This window comes from Callithrix jacchus, chromosome 12 (assembly GCF_049354715.1).
Source record: "Callithrix jacchus isolate 240 chromosome 12, calJac240_pri, whole genome shotgun sequence".
NCBI lineage: Eukaryota > Metazoa > Chordata > Mammalia > Primates > Cebidae > Callithrix > Callithrix jacchus.
The window spans coordinates 13,951,904-13,965,050 of NC_133513.1; the positions used below are offsets into that span (position 1 = coordinate 13,951,904).

The 13,147-nt window shown below is 46.9% G+C and overlaps 1 protein-coding gene across 8 annotated transcripts in view; it reads left to right on the forward strand.

Annotated features, from left to right (window-relative positions):
* ABCC1 (ATP binding cassette subfamily C member 1 (ABCC1 blood group)) overlaps window positions 1–13,147 on the forward strand; it is a 193,429-nt gene that overhangs the window by 90,029 nt on the left and 90,253 nt on the right. For 6 of the 8 annotated variants that reach the window (XM_035266969.3, XM_078344692.1, XM_035266967.3 and 3 more), the window contains exons 8-10: window positions 7,859–8,089; window positions 9,240–9,417; window positions 11,709–11,870. In XM_035266969.3, coding sequence (XP_035122860.1) covers window positions 7,859–8,089; window positions 9,240–9,417; window positions 11,709–11,870 — 571 coding nt within the window. The remainder of the gene's footprint in view (window positions 1–7,858; window positions 8,090–9,239; window positions 9,418–11,708; window positions 11,871–13,147) is intronic. The other 2 variants (XM_035266971.3, XM_078344696.1) reach the window with 1 other exon arrangement.

Sequence of the window (13,147 nt, forward strand, 5' to 3'; positions counted from 1 at the left end):
TGATCCTCCTGCCTTGGCCTCCCAAAGTGCTGGGATTACAGGCGTGATCTCCCGTGCCTGGCTGAGGGAGGTGTTTTAGATAGCGTGGTCAGAGTTCTACCCAGTGTAGCCTTGACCCTTGGTGAGCATGTGCCTGTTCCTCCCTAAGTTGATCTCACTTTCTCTGCCTCTTTCTGAGCATCCAGCATACTGAATGTTCTTGCTTTTTGAAGTATGTTTGTTCAGCATGCCCAGCTGCCCAGCTGTACGTTTGTTTTAAGAAGGTCACATGTAAGTAGAGACTTGGATAGAAGGAGGAAATGAGTCTTGTGTCTATTTGGGGAAGGAAGGTCTTTCCAGGTAGAGGGAACAGCCAGTGCAAAGGCCCTGAGGAGGTTCGTCGTGCAGCAGGGGGCTCATGTGGCTTGAGCAGAGTCAATGAGGGGGTACAGGGAGGCGACGAAGCTGGAGAAGGATTTGCAGGGGTCTCCTCTGAGAGTTAGGGTGGGATTCCAGGTGCAGTGAGAACACAGAGGTAGCTTTTCTGCAGGGCAGAGTTGTGTCATGAGTTCTGTTGTATTTCTTTCTCTTAGAGACAGGGTCTTGCTCTGTTGCCCAGGATGGATTGCAGTGATATGATCACTGCCCATTGCAGCCTGAAAATCCTGGACTCAGGCAATCCTCCCCCTTCACCCTCCGGAGTAGTTGGGATTATAGGTGCATACCACCATGCCTGACTTATTTATTTTTATTTCTTATTTATTCATTTTTTTTTTGAGACAGAGTTTTGCTCTTGTTGCCCAGGCTGGAGTGCCATGGCATGATCTTGGCTCAGCTTAACCTCCACCTGCAAGTTCAAGCGATTCTTCTGCATCAGCCTCCTGAGTAGCTGGGATTGTAAGCATGAGCCACACCTGGCTGATTTTGTATTTTTATTAGAGATGGGGTTTTTCCATGTTTGTCAGGCGGATCTCAGTCTCCCAACCTCAGGTGATCCCTCCCAAAGTGCTGGGATTACAGGTGTGAGCCACCACGCCTGGCCTTTTTAAATTTTCTTTTATAGAGACAGGTCTCACTATGTTGTCCCGGCTGGTCTCCAACTCCTGGCTTCAGGTGATCCTCCTGCCTTAGCCTCCCAAGTAGCTGGGATTAGAGGTGTGAGCCACCATACCCAGCTGAGATCTGGTTTATAACAACCCAGGCTGCTGTGGGGAAGGTAGATATTAGGGACGAGAGTGAAGGCAGGAAGACCTGGATGGGGACCTGGAGGCCTGTCCATGAAGTCCCTTCATGCCTCACTGGGAGCCTTCATTTTGTTTGTTTATTTTGACACAGGGTCGCTTTTGTCCGGGCTAGAGTGCAGTGGCTCCATCTCAGATCACTGCAACCTCCATTGCCTAGGCTGGAGTGAGCCTCCCACTTCAGCCTCCCGAGTAGCTGGGACTACAGGTATGTGCCACCACACCTGGCTAATGTTTTTTGGTAGAGATGGTGTCTCGCCATGTTGCCCAGGCTGTTCTTAGCTCCTGAGCTCAAGCAGTCCACCTATCTTGGCCTCCTACAGTGTTGGGATTACAGGCATGAACCACTGTGCCTGACAGGAGCGTCCATTTTTCACTCAGCGCATTTTCTGAGAATTCAGTCAGATAAATGTCATAAAAAGCTGTGCCCTAGTCCTGAGTAAACACTGGGCAGGTTTTAGCTGTACAAGTTTTATTTATTCATCTGTACACTTCCATCCTGCCAGTGAGGGTGTGGTGAGAACTGGCTCATTGGGCTTGAAAGTGGGCCACCTGAGAGGCTTTGTGAGTACGTTGGTGTTCAGGGATGCTCAGCTTGGGGCCAGGGCATCATTTCCCAGGAACATTGGTAGAAGGATCGCTTACTTTATTCCCATAGGCATAGGCCAGATCTGGCAGCTGTAACCACTGTGGACCTGAAGAGAGTGACAAGGACAACCCTGTCCTAGGCTGGAATTTCCTGGTGTGGCCCCTTATGCCCAGATCCCTTTAGTTAACCGGGGAAGGGAATGCAGCCTGTGCAGCTCTGGGCTGCTGGGTGTCCCAGGCTTGGGGACCAGGTGAGGGAGGCCTGGGCTGCGGGGTCTGTGTGGCTTCTTGGACCCCTTTACCACCTCTCTTCACCCCTGAGTGATTCCTTGTGAAAAGTCGGATGTGGTGCGGCATGGTGGCTCATGCCTATAATCAAAGCACTTAGGAAGGTCGAGGTGGGAGGATCACCTGAGCTCATAAGTTCAAGACCAGCCTGGACAACATGGTGAAACCTCATCTCTATTAAAAAATACAAAAATTAGCGGGGTGTGGTGGTGCTTTCCTGTAATCCCAGCTACTTGGGAGGCCGAGGCACGAGAATTGCTTGAATCTGGGAAGTGGAGGTTGCAGTGAGCTGAGATCGTACCACTGCACTCCAGCCTGGGTGACAGTGTGAGACTCCGTCTCAAAACAAACAAACAAAAAGCAGGTGCCAGCGATCTCTCTGCTTCTGCCTTTGGGTTAAAAAACGCAGTCCTTCATTGGTTTGTGTGTAACAGTTTTACGTTCTCTTTTGTGTGTCACTACGCAGAGTTAGGGCCATTTTGGATTGTGGCTTCTGTTATGAATGTAAAATGCTTCTGTGACTCTGGAAGAGTTTGGCAGATTCTTTTTTAAAGTTAGACTTAGTGACCATACAGCCAGCCAGTCCCTTCCCAGGTAGTCGCCCAAGAGAGCTAAGAACATATGTTCATAAAAGGCTGGTACAGGAACATTCTTAGCTACTTTGTGGGAACCAAACTGGAGGTAAGCCAGACATCTTAGCAAGGGAACAGACAGATGTACCCATTATGTGCCTTTGTGCGACTGAATACTAAGTGAAGTACAAGAACAAACTGTCGGCTGGGCACAGTTGCTCATGCCTATAATTTCAGCACTTTGGGAAGCCATGATGTGTGAATCACCTGAGGTCAGGAGTTCAAGACCAGCCTGGCTAACATGGTGAAACCCCGTGTCTACTAAAAATACAAAAATTAGCCGAGTGTGGTGGCACACGCCTGTAATCCCAGCTATTTGGGAGGCTGAGATAGGAGAATCGCTTGAACTAGTGAAGCAGAGGTTGCAGTGAGCCGAGCTTGTGCCCCTGCACTCCAGCCTGGGCAACAGAGTGAGACTCTGTCCAAAAAAAAAAAAAAGAACTATTGATACATGCAGCAATATGGATGAATCTTAGAGTAATTATACCAAGTGAAAGGAAATTAAGGCAAAAAATACATACTAAACGATTTCATTTGCACACAGTTCTAGAAAATGAAAACTATAGTGAGAGTGATGGGGCCAGGGCTTTCCTAGGGTACTGGTACACATGTTGAGGATGATTTATAACCTCTCAGACCTGTTGTCTCCTTAAATACAAATGTGTTTTACTAGCTGCATTGGCTCACACCTGTAATCCTAGCACTTACAGGAAGGCTGAGGCGGGAGGCTTGCTTGAGTCCAAGGAGTTCATGAGCAGCCTGGGCAACATACTGAGACCCTGTTTCTACCAAAAACTAAAAAACAAAAGCCAAGTGTGGTGATGTACACCTGTGGTCCTAGGTACCTGGGAGGCTGAGGTGGGAGGATCACTTGAGCCTGGGAGGTGGACGTTGTAGTGAGCTGAGATCGCGCCCTGCACTCCAGCCTGGGCGACATATACCCTGTCTCAAAAAAAAAAAAGGACATTTGATTTCAGGATGCCTGTCATGTATGACAGAGGTATTGAGCACTTAATCAAAATAAGATCATAAGTCACTGTAAAATAATACTCATTTATCCAAAGTGATAATTAAAAGGTTTTGTTTTTTTAATGGAGTCTTGCTCTTGTTGCCCATGCTGGCCTGCAGTGGTCCGATCCTGGGTCACTGCAACCTTTGCCTCCCAGGTTTAAGTGATGCTACTGCCTCAGCCTCCGGAGTAGCTGGGATTATGGAAATCTGCTACCATGCCGGGCTGATTTTTTGTACTTAAAGTACAGACGTGGTTTCACCATGTTGGCCAGGCTAGGGTCTTGAACTCCTGACCTCAAGTGATCCACCCACCTTGACCTCCGAAAGTGCTGGGATTACAGGCATGAGCCATCGTGCCCTGCCAATTAAAAGGTTTTAAGACTCAGAAACCTTTTTTTCTTTTCCTGATAGAGAAGAAACTCAATTTCCCAAATAATCAAAAGGTCTGTATAAGACAGCAAGAGACAGAATCTGTCTCTCCTGTCCCCTTTTTTTTCACCTGCAGTTTACTCAGGTGAACAAAATCAATTACTGTCTCTTATCAGTACTACACAAAATTCTTGTTCAAAAGATAAAGCCAAACTTTACTTCTGTATAGGAGTATTATCAATACTAAAGCTAGTTTTAATAAAACCTGATAAATCCATTCTTTTACCTTTTGACTACACAAAGAGTTTTCCATAAATCATTTATAACCTCTTACAAAATACTTGCTATTTTTTCTTCAGCTTTTTGTATCTATTTAGTTTTATCTATATTATTTTTCCCTTATTTTGAAACAAATGTTAACCTCTAAATTAGAATTACTTTTCCTTTAACAAGAGCTATATCCTTGTGTCTTTTTGTAACCCTCACCAAAAGCACATCATGTATTCTTTATACACAGTGATACAGAATTTTTTTAATATAAATGCAGTTTTTGTAAAAATAAATGTGGTTAACTACATATAACCACAATTAACTATTTTTATTTTTAAATAGAGATGGGGTCTCACTATGTTGTCCAGGCTGGTCTTGAACTCCTAGGCTCAAGCAATCCTCCTGCCTTGGCCTCTCAAAGTTCTGGGATTATAGGCACGAGCCACCATGCCTAGCCTACAATTAACACTTTAGTAACCATAATTTCTGGTGAAAAACCTAGGAAGTGTGTCTTTTTGGACTGTTGAATACTAGTATTTGTAGATGAAAACCATTTCATAATTTTGTAAGGCAATTGTTTCTGTATTTTAAGTTACTTTGAAAAGACTCACACATTTTACAGTTATTACTTTAACATAACATGACTAAGATTTCAAATTACTAAAAATAATTTTGAAAAGGTAATACGGCTACCCTCCCTGTCTTCCCCAGTCGTCCTGGGTTCTGAATACCTGTGTGGCACCCACGATGTCTATGAAGGTCAGGGACCATCTTGGTCCTAGATTCACACATGAGGGATGGAGCCCAGGAAAGAAGACAGAGGTTTGGGGAATGACAACAAAGTTGGACACACTATTCAGTTTTACCAAATCTCTGTGACATTTGGTCAAGCCGTGTGTATTAGCTCATTTTCACGCTGCTGATAAAGACATAAGACATACCTGAGACTGGGTAATTTATAAAGAAAAAGAGATTGAATGAACTCACATGGAATTGAATGAACTCACAGTTCCATGTGGCTGGGGAGGCCTCACAATCATGGTGGAAGGCGAAGGAAATGTCTTACATGGCAGCAGGCAAGAGAGAGAGAGAGCCAAGTGAAAGGGGAAACCCCTTATAAAACCATCAGATCTTGTGAGACCTATTCGCTACCACGAGAACAGTACGGGCGAAATGGCCCCCATGATTCATTTGTCTCCCACTGGGTCCCTCCCACAACATGTGGGAATTGTGGGAGCTACAATTCAAGATGAGATTTGGGTGGAGACACAGCAAAACCATATCACTGTGTCCTCTGAACTTCGCATTCTACCTGAAAAGCAAATGTGTTGGATGGTGCAGTGTTTTGTGTTTCATTCTAGCTGTAGTGTAAAATAATATATGCAGTACTGACTGGTGCTTTAAAAAAAAGTCTGGCCAGGCATGGTGGGTCACACCTGTAATCCCAGCACTTTGGGAGGCTAAGGCAGGTGGATCACCTGAGGCTAGGAGTTCAAGACCAGCCTGACTAACATGGTGAAAACCCCGTCTCTAGTAAAAAATACAAAAATTAGCTGGGCATGGTGGCACATGCCTGTAATCCCAGCTACTCAGGAGGCTGAGGCAGGAGAATTGCTTGAATTCGAGAGGCAGAGGTTGCATTGAGTAGAGATTGCACCATTGCACTCCAGCCTGGGCAACAGGGCAAGACTCTGTTCCAAAAAAAGGGAAAAAGAAAAAAATCCCTATAAAATAAAGACTACTTTTCTGATGGCAGCTTTTTGAGATATTCATATACCACACGATGTATGTATGTGGACCATCCGTTCACTGATTTTTAGTGTGTTCAGAGTTGTGCAGTCATCATCACAGTCAACTTGATTTGTTTTTTAAGACAGAATCTTGCTCTGGCCCCGAGGCTGCAGTGCAGTGGCGAAATCTTATCTCATTGCAACCTCCTTTTCCTCCTGGATAAAGCAATTCTCTCGCCTAGGCCTCCCATGCTGGGATTACAGGCACCTGTTACCATGCTTGGATAATTCTTTTTGTTTTTGGTAGAGATGGGATTTTGCCATGTTGGCCAGGATGGTCTCAATCTCATGACCTCAAGTGATCCACCCACCTCGGCCTCCCAAAGTGCTGGATTACAGACATAAACCACCACCCCCAGTCAAAATTTTTTTTTTTTTTTTTTTTTTTTTAAGAGACAGAGTTTCACCATGTTGGCCTGGCTAATCTTGAATTCCTGACCTCAGGTGATCCTCCTGTCTTGGCCTCCCAAAGTGCTGGGATTACAGATGTGAGCCACTGTGCCTGGCCAAAAAATTTTTTTTTAGAAACAGGGTCTTGCTATGTTTCCTTGGCTGGACTCTGCTTTCTTTTCCCCTTCCTTTCCCCTTTCTCCTTCCCTTTCCCTGTTTGTTTCCTTTTTCCTTAGCTTTCCTTGGATTACAGGCATGCACCATCACACCTGGCTAATTTTGTATATTTTTAGTAGAGACAACGTTTTTCCATGTTTGTTAGGCTTGTCTCGAACTCCCAACCTTAGGTGATAAGCCTGCCTTGGCCTTCCAAAGTGCTGGGGCTACAGGCGTGAGCCACCACAACTGGCAAGGATGCTTTGTTCTTTTGCATTGATCTATATATGACTATCCCTTTGCCTGTCTTGATGACTTTTTTTTTTTCTTCCTGAGATGTAGTCTTGCCCTGTCACCAAGGCTGGAGTGCAATGGCACAATTTCAGCTCACTGCAACCTCTGCCTCCCAGGTTGAAGCAATTCTCTTGCCTCAGCCTCCCAAGTGGCTGGGATTACAGGTGCCTGCCACCATGCCTGGCTAATTTTTGTACTTTCGGAAGAGACAGGGTTTCACCATGTTGGCCAGGCTGATCTCGGATTGACCTCAAGTGATCCATCCATCTTGGCCTCCCAAAGTGTGGGGATTAGAGGCATGAGCCACCGCGCCCTGCTGTGATTGTTGTTTTGTATTGTTTTGAAATCAAGAAGTGTGAATCCTCCAACTTGGTTCTTCTTTTTCACAGTTGTTTTGGCTGTCCTGGGTCCTGAAGTTTCCATATGAATTTTAGGGTTAGCTCATTCATTTCTCCCAGGAAGCCAGCTGGGCTTCTGACAGGGATTGCCTTGGCTCTAGATCAGTTTGGAGCCATCACTTCTCCATGTCTTTCACTTCTTCAACTCAGTTAATCTTACCTACCTTGGAGGTAGGTCCTACTTTTATCCTCATTTCACAGGGGAGAAAACTGAGGCCCAGAGAGCTTAAGGACCTTGCCTGAAGCCATGCAGCTGGCCAGTGGCCAAGCCCTACTTGGCAATGGTGGCTCTTGAGACCGTGTGTGTAACCACTGTGCTGACCTGCCCCTCTCCTTGGGCTTTTCATCTTTGACTCTGTCTCCCCTGAGGGTGACATCCTCTGGCTGTTTCCCTCGGTGGGGGGCTGTGTCTCTGGCAGACCCCACAATGGCTTCACCTCCTTGTGTTCCAGGCAGCCCGCGAAGGTTGTGTACTCCTCCAAGGATCCTGCCAAGCCGAAAGGGAGTTCCAAGGTGGATGTGAATGAGGAGGTGGAGGCTTTGATCGTCAGGTCTCCACAGAAGGAGTGGAATCCCTCTCTGTTTAAGGTCTTATACAAGACCTTCGGGCCCTACTTCCTCATGAGCTTTTTCTTTAAGGCCCTCCATGACCTGATGATGTTTGCCGGTCCGGAGATCTTGAAGTAAGACCCCTTCCCTCCCAGGTGGGCTCTGTTTTGCCTCCTTTGGTTGGATCTTTCGTTTGCATCACTCATAACCCCAGGGTCATGCTGTGTCCTGAAGTGTGCTTATAGTCAGGTGTCTTCATTTTTACCAGCTTTTTTTGGGAAAAAAAAAAAAATTGAGACAGGGTCTTGCTGGTCTGGAATTCCTGGCTTCAAGCGATCGTCCTGGCTTGGCTTCCTGAGGGGCTGGGATTGCAGAGGTGAGCCACCATCACTCCCTAGCTTGGCTATATGCTTTACTTAATTACCATCTTAGTGAAAACCACTTTGGTTGCAAGTAGCAGAAACCCACTAGGGTCCCCTGAAACCCAAATGGGGAGGATATGGCATTATCTTGGAAAACCAAGAGCAAGGAAATGCCAGCAGATCACATGAAAAAACTGCAACCAGGGTTGGGCACGGTGGCTCATGCCAGTAATCCAGCACTTTGGGAGGCTGGGGCAGGCAGATCACCTGAGGTCAGGAGGTCAACTCTAGCCTGGCCAACATGGCGAAGCGCTGTCGCTGCTGAAAATACAAAAATTAGCTGGTGTGGTGGCGCACACTTGTAATCCCAGCTACTTGGGAGGCTGAGGCAGGAGAATTGCTTGAACCCAGGAGGCACAGGTTGCATTGAGCAGAGGTCACACCACTGAACTCCAGACTTGGCAACAGAACAAGACTTTGTCTCAAAAAAATAAAAAAAAAAAACAACACAACAAAACAAAAAAAACTGTAACCAAAAACCAGGGAGTCAGAAGGGAGGTGGCCTCCCTCTTCCCCTGTTCTCTGCTGCCCTGTCACGCTGGGGCCACACATTCATTCTCTTTCCCTCCCTGCCTGTTTCCTTGTGTTCCCTATGCAATTCCTTTTGGGTGACTTACTGGTGATGAGATAGAGCTAGAGCAATTAGCACAAAATCCCAAGCCAGAGACCTCTGTTGTGAGCAGTTTGGGCCACCTGCACAGCCACATCACCACTGTGGACTTGTTTTTCCATCTGTGAAATTGGAGTGATAGTGTCTTGCTCAGCTGGCTCAGGAGAAAGTTGCGGTGCCAACACTGAAGCCCTTTTCCCTTTCCCCAATGTGTCACAAATCATCCCAGGCTGTCTCTTTGCTCCTTTGCAGGTTGCTCATCAGCTTTGTGAATGACACCACGGCCCCAAACTGGCAGGGCTACTTCTACACAGTGCTGCTGTTCGTCAGCGCCTGCCTGCAGACCCTCCTGCTGCACCAGTACTTCCACATCTGCTTTGTCAGCGGCATGAGGATCAAGACCGCGGTCATTGGGGCTGTTTATCGCAAGGTAGGGAGGCTGTGCCACTGGCCTGTGGCCCGATTTTGACATCCCCTCCTGCAGCCTTGGGTTATTCCAGGGGGCCAGCCTGAGGACTTCCAGCCCAGCTTCTGCAGCAGTAGGATGATGGTGGCCTCCATGACCGCAGGTGGCAGGGATGGTGACCATCAGGCATTGTACCTCAGCAAAGCTGATTTCACGGGTTGGCGCGTAGATGTCCCTGTGTATCAGCTGTGGGTAATTGAGTTTTTTAGATGGATCAGTGGCCCTTGATGTGGGGAAATTGAAGTTCAGATTCTGGTTCTGCTGTTAACATTCTGTGTTTCAGCTTCTTGTCACTTTTTTCCTTTTTCTTTTTTTTTTTTTTTGAGGCAGAGTCTCACTGTCCACCAGGCTGGAGTGCAGTGGCATGATCTTGGCTCACTGCCATTTCCGCCTCCTAGGTTCAAGTAGTTCCTCTGCCTCACCCTCCTGAGTAGCTGGGATTACAGGCACCTGCCACCATGACCGGCTAATTTTTGTATGTTTACTAGAGACGGGGTTTCACCATGTTGGCCAGGCTGGTCTCAAACTGCTGACCTCAGGTGATCCGCCTGCCTCGGCCTCTCAAAGTACTGGGATTACAGGCATGAGCCACCACTCCCAGCCTGTTGTCAGTCTTAATTTGAACTGAGCAGGTGGCACATTCTCTGCATGATGAGAGTATGTAGTAGGCATTTATGCACATCCAACTTCAAAGGAACCAAATTACCTTCTTGGTCTCTATAAATTATTTTTTGTCTCAAGGGCAAGGAAACTGCTTGGTGCATAGATCAGGAAGAGACAGTCTTGCAACGTACTTGGGAAAGATGAACTATATCAGTGATTCTGTGGCCTGTGTGTGAGTTAGAATCACCTGGGGAGCTTAAAAAACTGATGCAGTCCAGGCACTATAGCTCATGCCTGTAATCCCAGCACTTTGGGAGGCCAAGATGGGAGAATCACTTGAAGGCAGGAGTTGAATACCAGCCTGGTCAATATAGCAAGACCCTGGCTCTGCAGAAAATAAAAAAATTAGTCATGAATGGTGGTGAGTACCTGTAGTCTCAGCTACTCAGGACGTTGAATCAGAAGAATCACTTGAGCCCAGGAGTTGGAGGCTGCAGTGAGTCCTGATTGCACCCCTGCATTCTGGCCTATGTGACAGAAGGAGACCCTGTCTCAAAAAAAAAAACCAAAAAACTTCCTGACACCTAGGTTGCACCGGATTAAATTAAATTGAGATTGCTAAGGTTGGACCCAGGTGTCAGTGTTTTTGTTTTTTATTTGTTTTTTTTGAAATAGGGTCTTGCTCTGTCGCCCAGGCTGGAGTGCAGTAGCACAATCTTGACTCACTGCAGTGTTCACCTCCCAGGCTTAAACAGTCCTGGCACCTCAGCCCCCCAAGTAGCTGGGACCACAGGCGGGCACCACGACGCCTGGCTAATGTGTTAGTGATTTTAAAACTCCCCAGGTGATAGTGTGGGGCCATGTTGGAGGGCCAGTGACCCAGACCAGTGGTTCTCAGCCAGGGAGATTTGCCCCTCCCTAGGGCATGTATGACAATATCTGGAGGCATTTTCGGTTGTCCCAACTAGGGGTGAGGGCACAGGACAGCCCCCCAAAGAAGTATCTGGCCCCAGATGTCAAGAACACCAAGGTTTTGAGACCCTGGCCTAGACCCTCTGTCCTTCAGTGGGGTCTGGGACTAGCAGCATCAGCACAGCCTGGGAGTATGGTAGAAATGCAGAATCCGAGGCTGCACCTCAGACCTGCAAAATCTGAAGCTACAATGGAACAACCTCCCCCATTAACCTCAAAAAAAAAAAAAAAAAAAAAAACAAAAAAAACAAACCCAAAACCCTGGCTGTGTTTGTGAACGTTAAAGCTTGTGAAGCCGTGGTTTCGAGGATGCCTAGGGTCCCTTGTCAGTTGATGAGTTCAAGGTTGGGAAGCAGTGAACCAATCACTGCGGTCCAGGAGGCAGAGGTCTCTGATTGGCCAGCCTGGGTCACATGTCCTCTCTCATGGCAGAAGAGATGTGATTGACAGCCCTTCGGTTTGAGGAGGGAGAGTTCCCAAAATAAAAGTGCCGTGGATAAGAATGTAGGCTTTGAGAGAGAACACACGTGCCCTGGGCAGACAGGTAAATCGGGAGGGGAGGAGCAAAAATCTGCAGCATTTCCACCCCTGAGAGTCTCCTTTCTCTCCGTGTGCCTGGTGGAAGAGTCAGGCCTATTCACCCACCACACTCACCCACCCTCCCTCTCCTTTGTCCACAGGCCCTCGTGATCACCAGTTCAGCTAGGAAATCCTCAACGGTTGGGGAGATCGTCAATCTTATGTCTGTGGATGCTCAGAGGTTCATGGACTTGGCGACGTACATTAACATGGTCTGGTCAGCCCCGCTGCAAGTCATTCTTGCTCTCTACCTCCTGTGGCTGGTGTGTGTTTGACACTGTTCTCTTTTGCACACAGGGAGGGACTTGTACGTGGGGGCAGTGGGCTGAGGGAGTGGGTGTTGATGGTAATGGCATGTGTAGCTCCCTGGCAGTTCCAACTGTTGTTCGTATTTTATTTTCCAGCCTGGTAAGCAGTTCCTCAGTATTTTGTTCCTTTCATGAATTGTCAGGAATGGTGGGATGGTGTTTTCATTCTCTCTTTCCTGGACAGTGCCAGTAATTAACAACGCTGCAATGAACACTCCTATTTCTCCCACTGAATTCTCCGAAACACTAACCAGACTCACATATTCACTGGTTCCAAATTATGGTATTCAAGATTCTCTAAATTGCAAGGGATAGAAATGTATCTTAAAGTAGCCTAAGTAAATACAGGGAACTTTGGGCTGCATGTATCTCAGAAAGCTGGGCATTAGCTTCAGGTGTGGACTGATCCAGGCGATCAAGCAGTGTTGTCAGTACTCACTTTCACTCTTTCATCATTTCATAGCCCTGTTGTTCTCCGAGTCGACATCATTCTCAGTGGTACTTCCCCACGTCTCCATAGCTATGGGCTGATATCATCCTGTCAGAACGACGTGCCAGAGAAAAGAGAAGACGGCATTTCTTTGCATAGCCAGAGTCAGTCTCAGGGAGCACTCTGGCCTGGCTTGGTCCTGTTCACATCCCCGAACCAATCACTATGGCCTAGAAGGCAGAGTTCTCTGATTAGCCAGCTTGGGTCACCTGTCCTTTCCCATGGCAGAAGAGATGTGTTTGACAGCCCTTCCATGAGGGGAGGGAGAGTTCCCAAAATAAAATGATGATAAGCAAAGAGGCTCATAGCACAATACATGCCTTGTGCTTTGCTACCTCTGAGCTTTTGCCAGGTGCCTTTTCTTCCATAAGGAATTTCCTTCCTTCCTACTAACTGATGAAAGCCTGCTCATTCTCCTGTTGTAACAAACACCACTTTAATTGATGTCCCCTCCACCCGAATTAGATGAACTTTCTCCTTTTTTGAATTTTGAATCCCAGTAACTTTAGTATAGGAACTCATCTGATACTATTTTCTGAAATAGTTTTTCTTTTTCTTTGAGACAGTCTAACTCTGTTGCCCAGGCTGGAGTGCAGTGGCACCATCTCGGCTTGCTGACCTCTGCTGCTGAGGTTCAATTGATTCTCCTGCCTCAGCCTGCCAAGTAGCTGGAACTACAGACTCATGCCATCATGCGCAGCTAATTTTTTTTTTTTTTTTTTTTTTTTTTTTGTATTTTTAG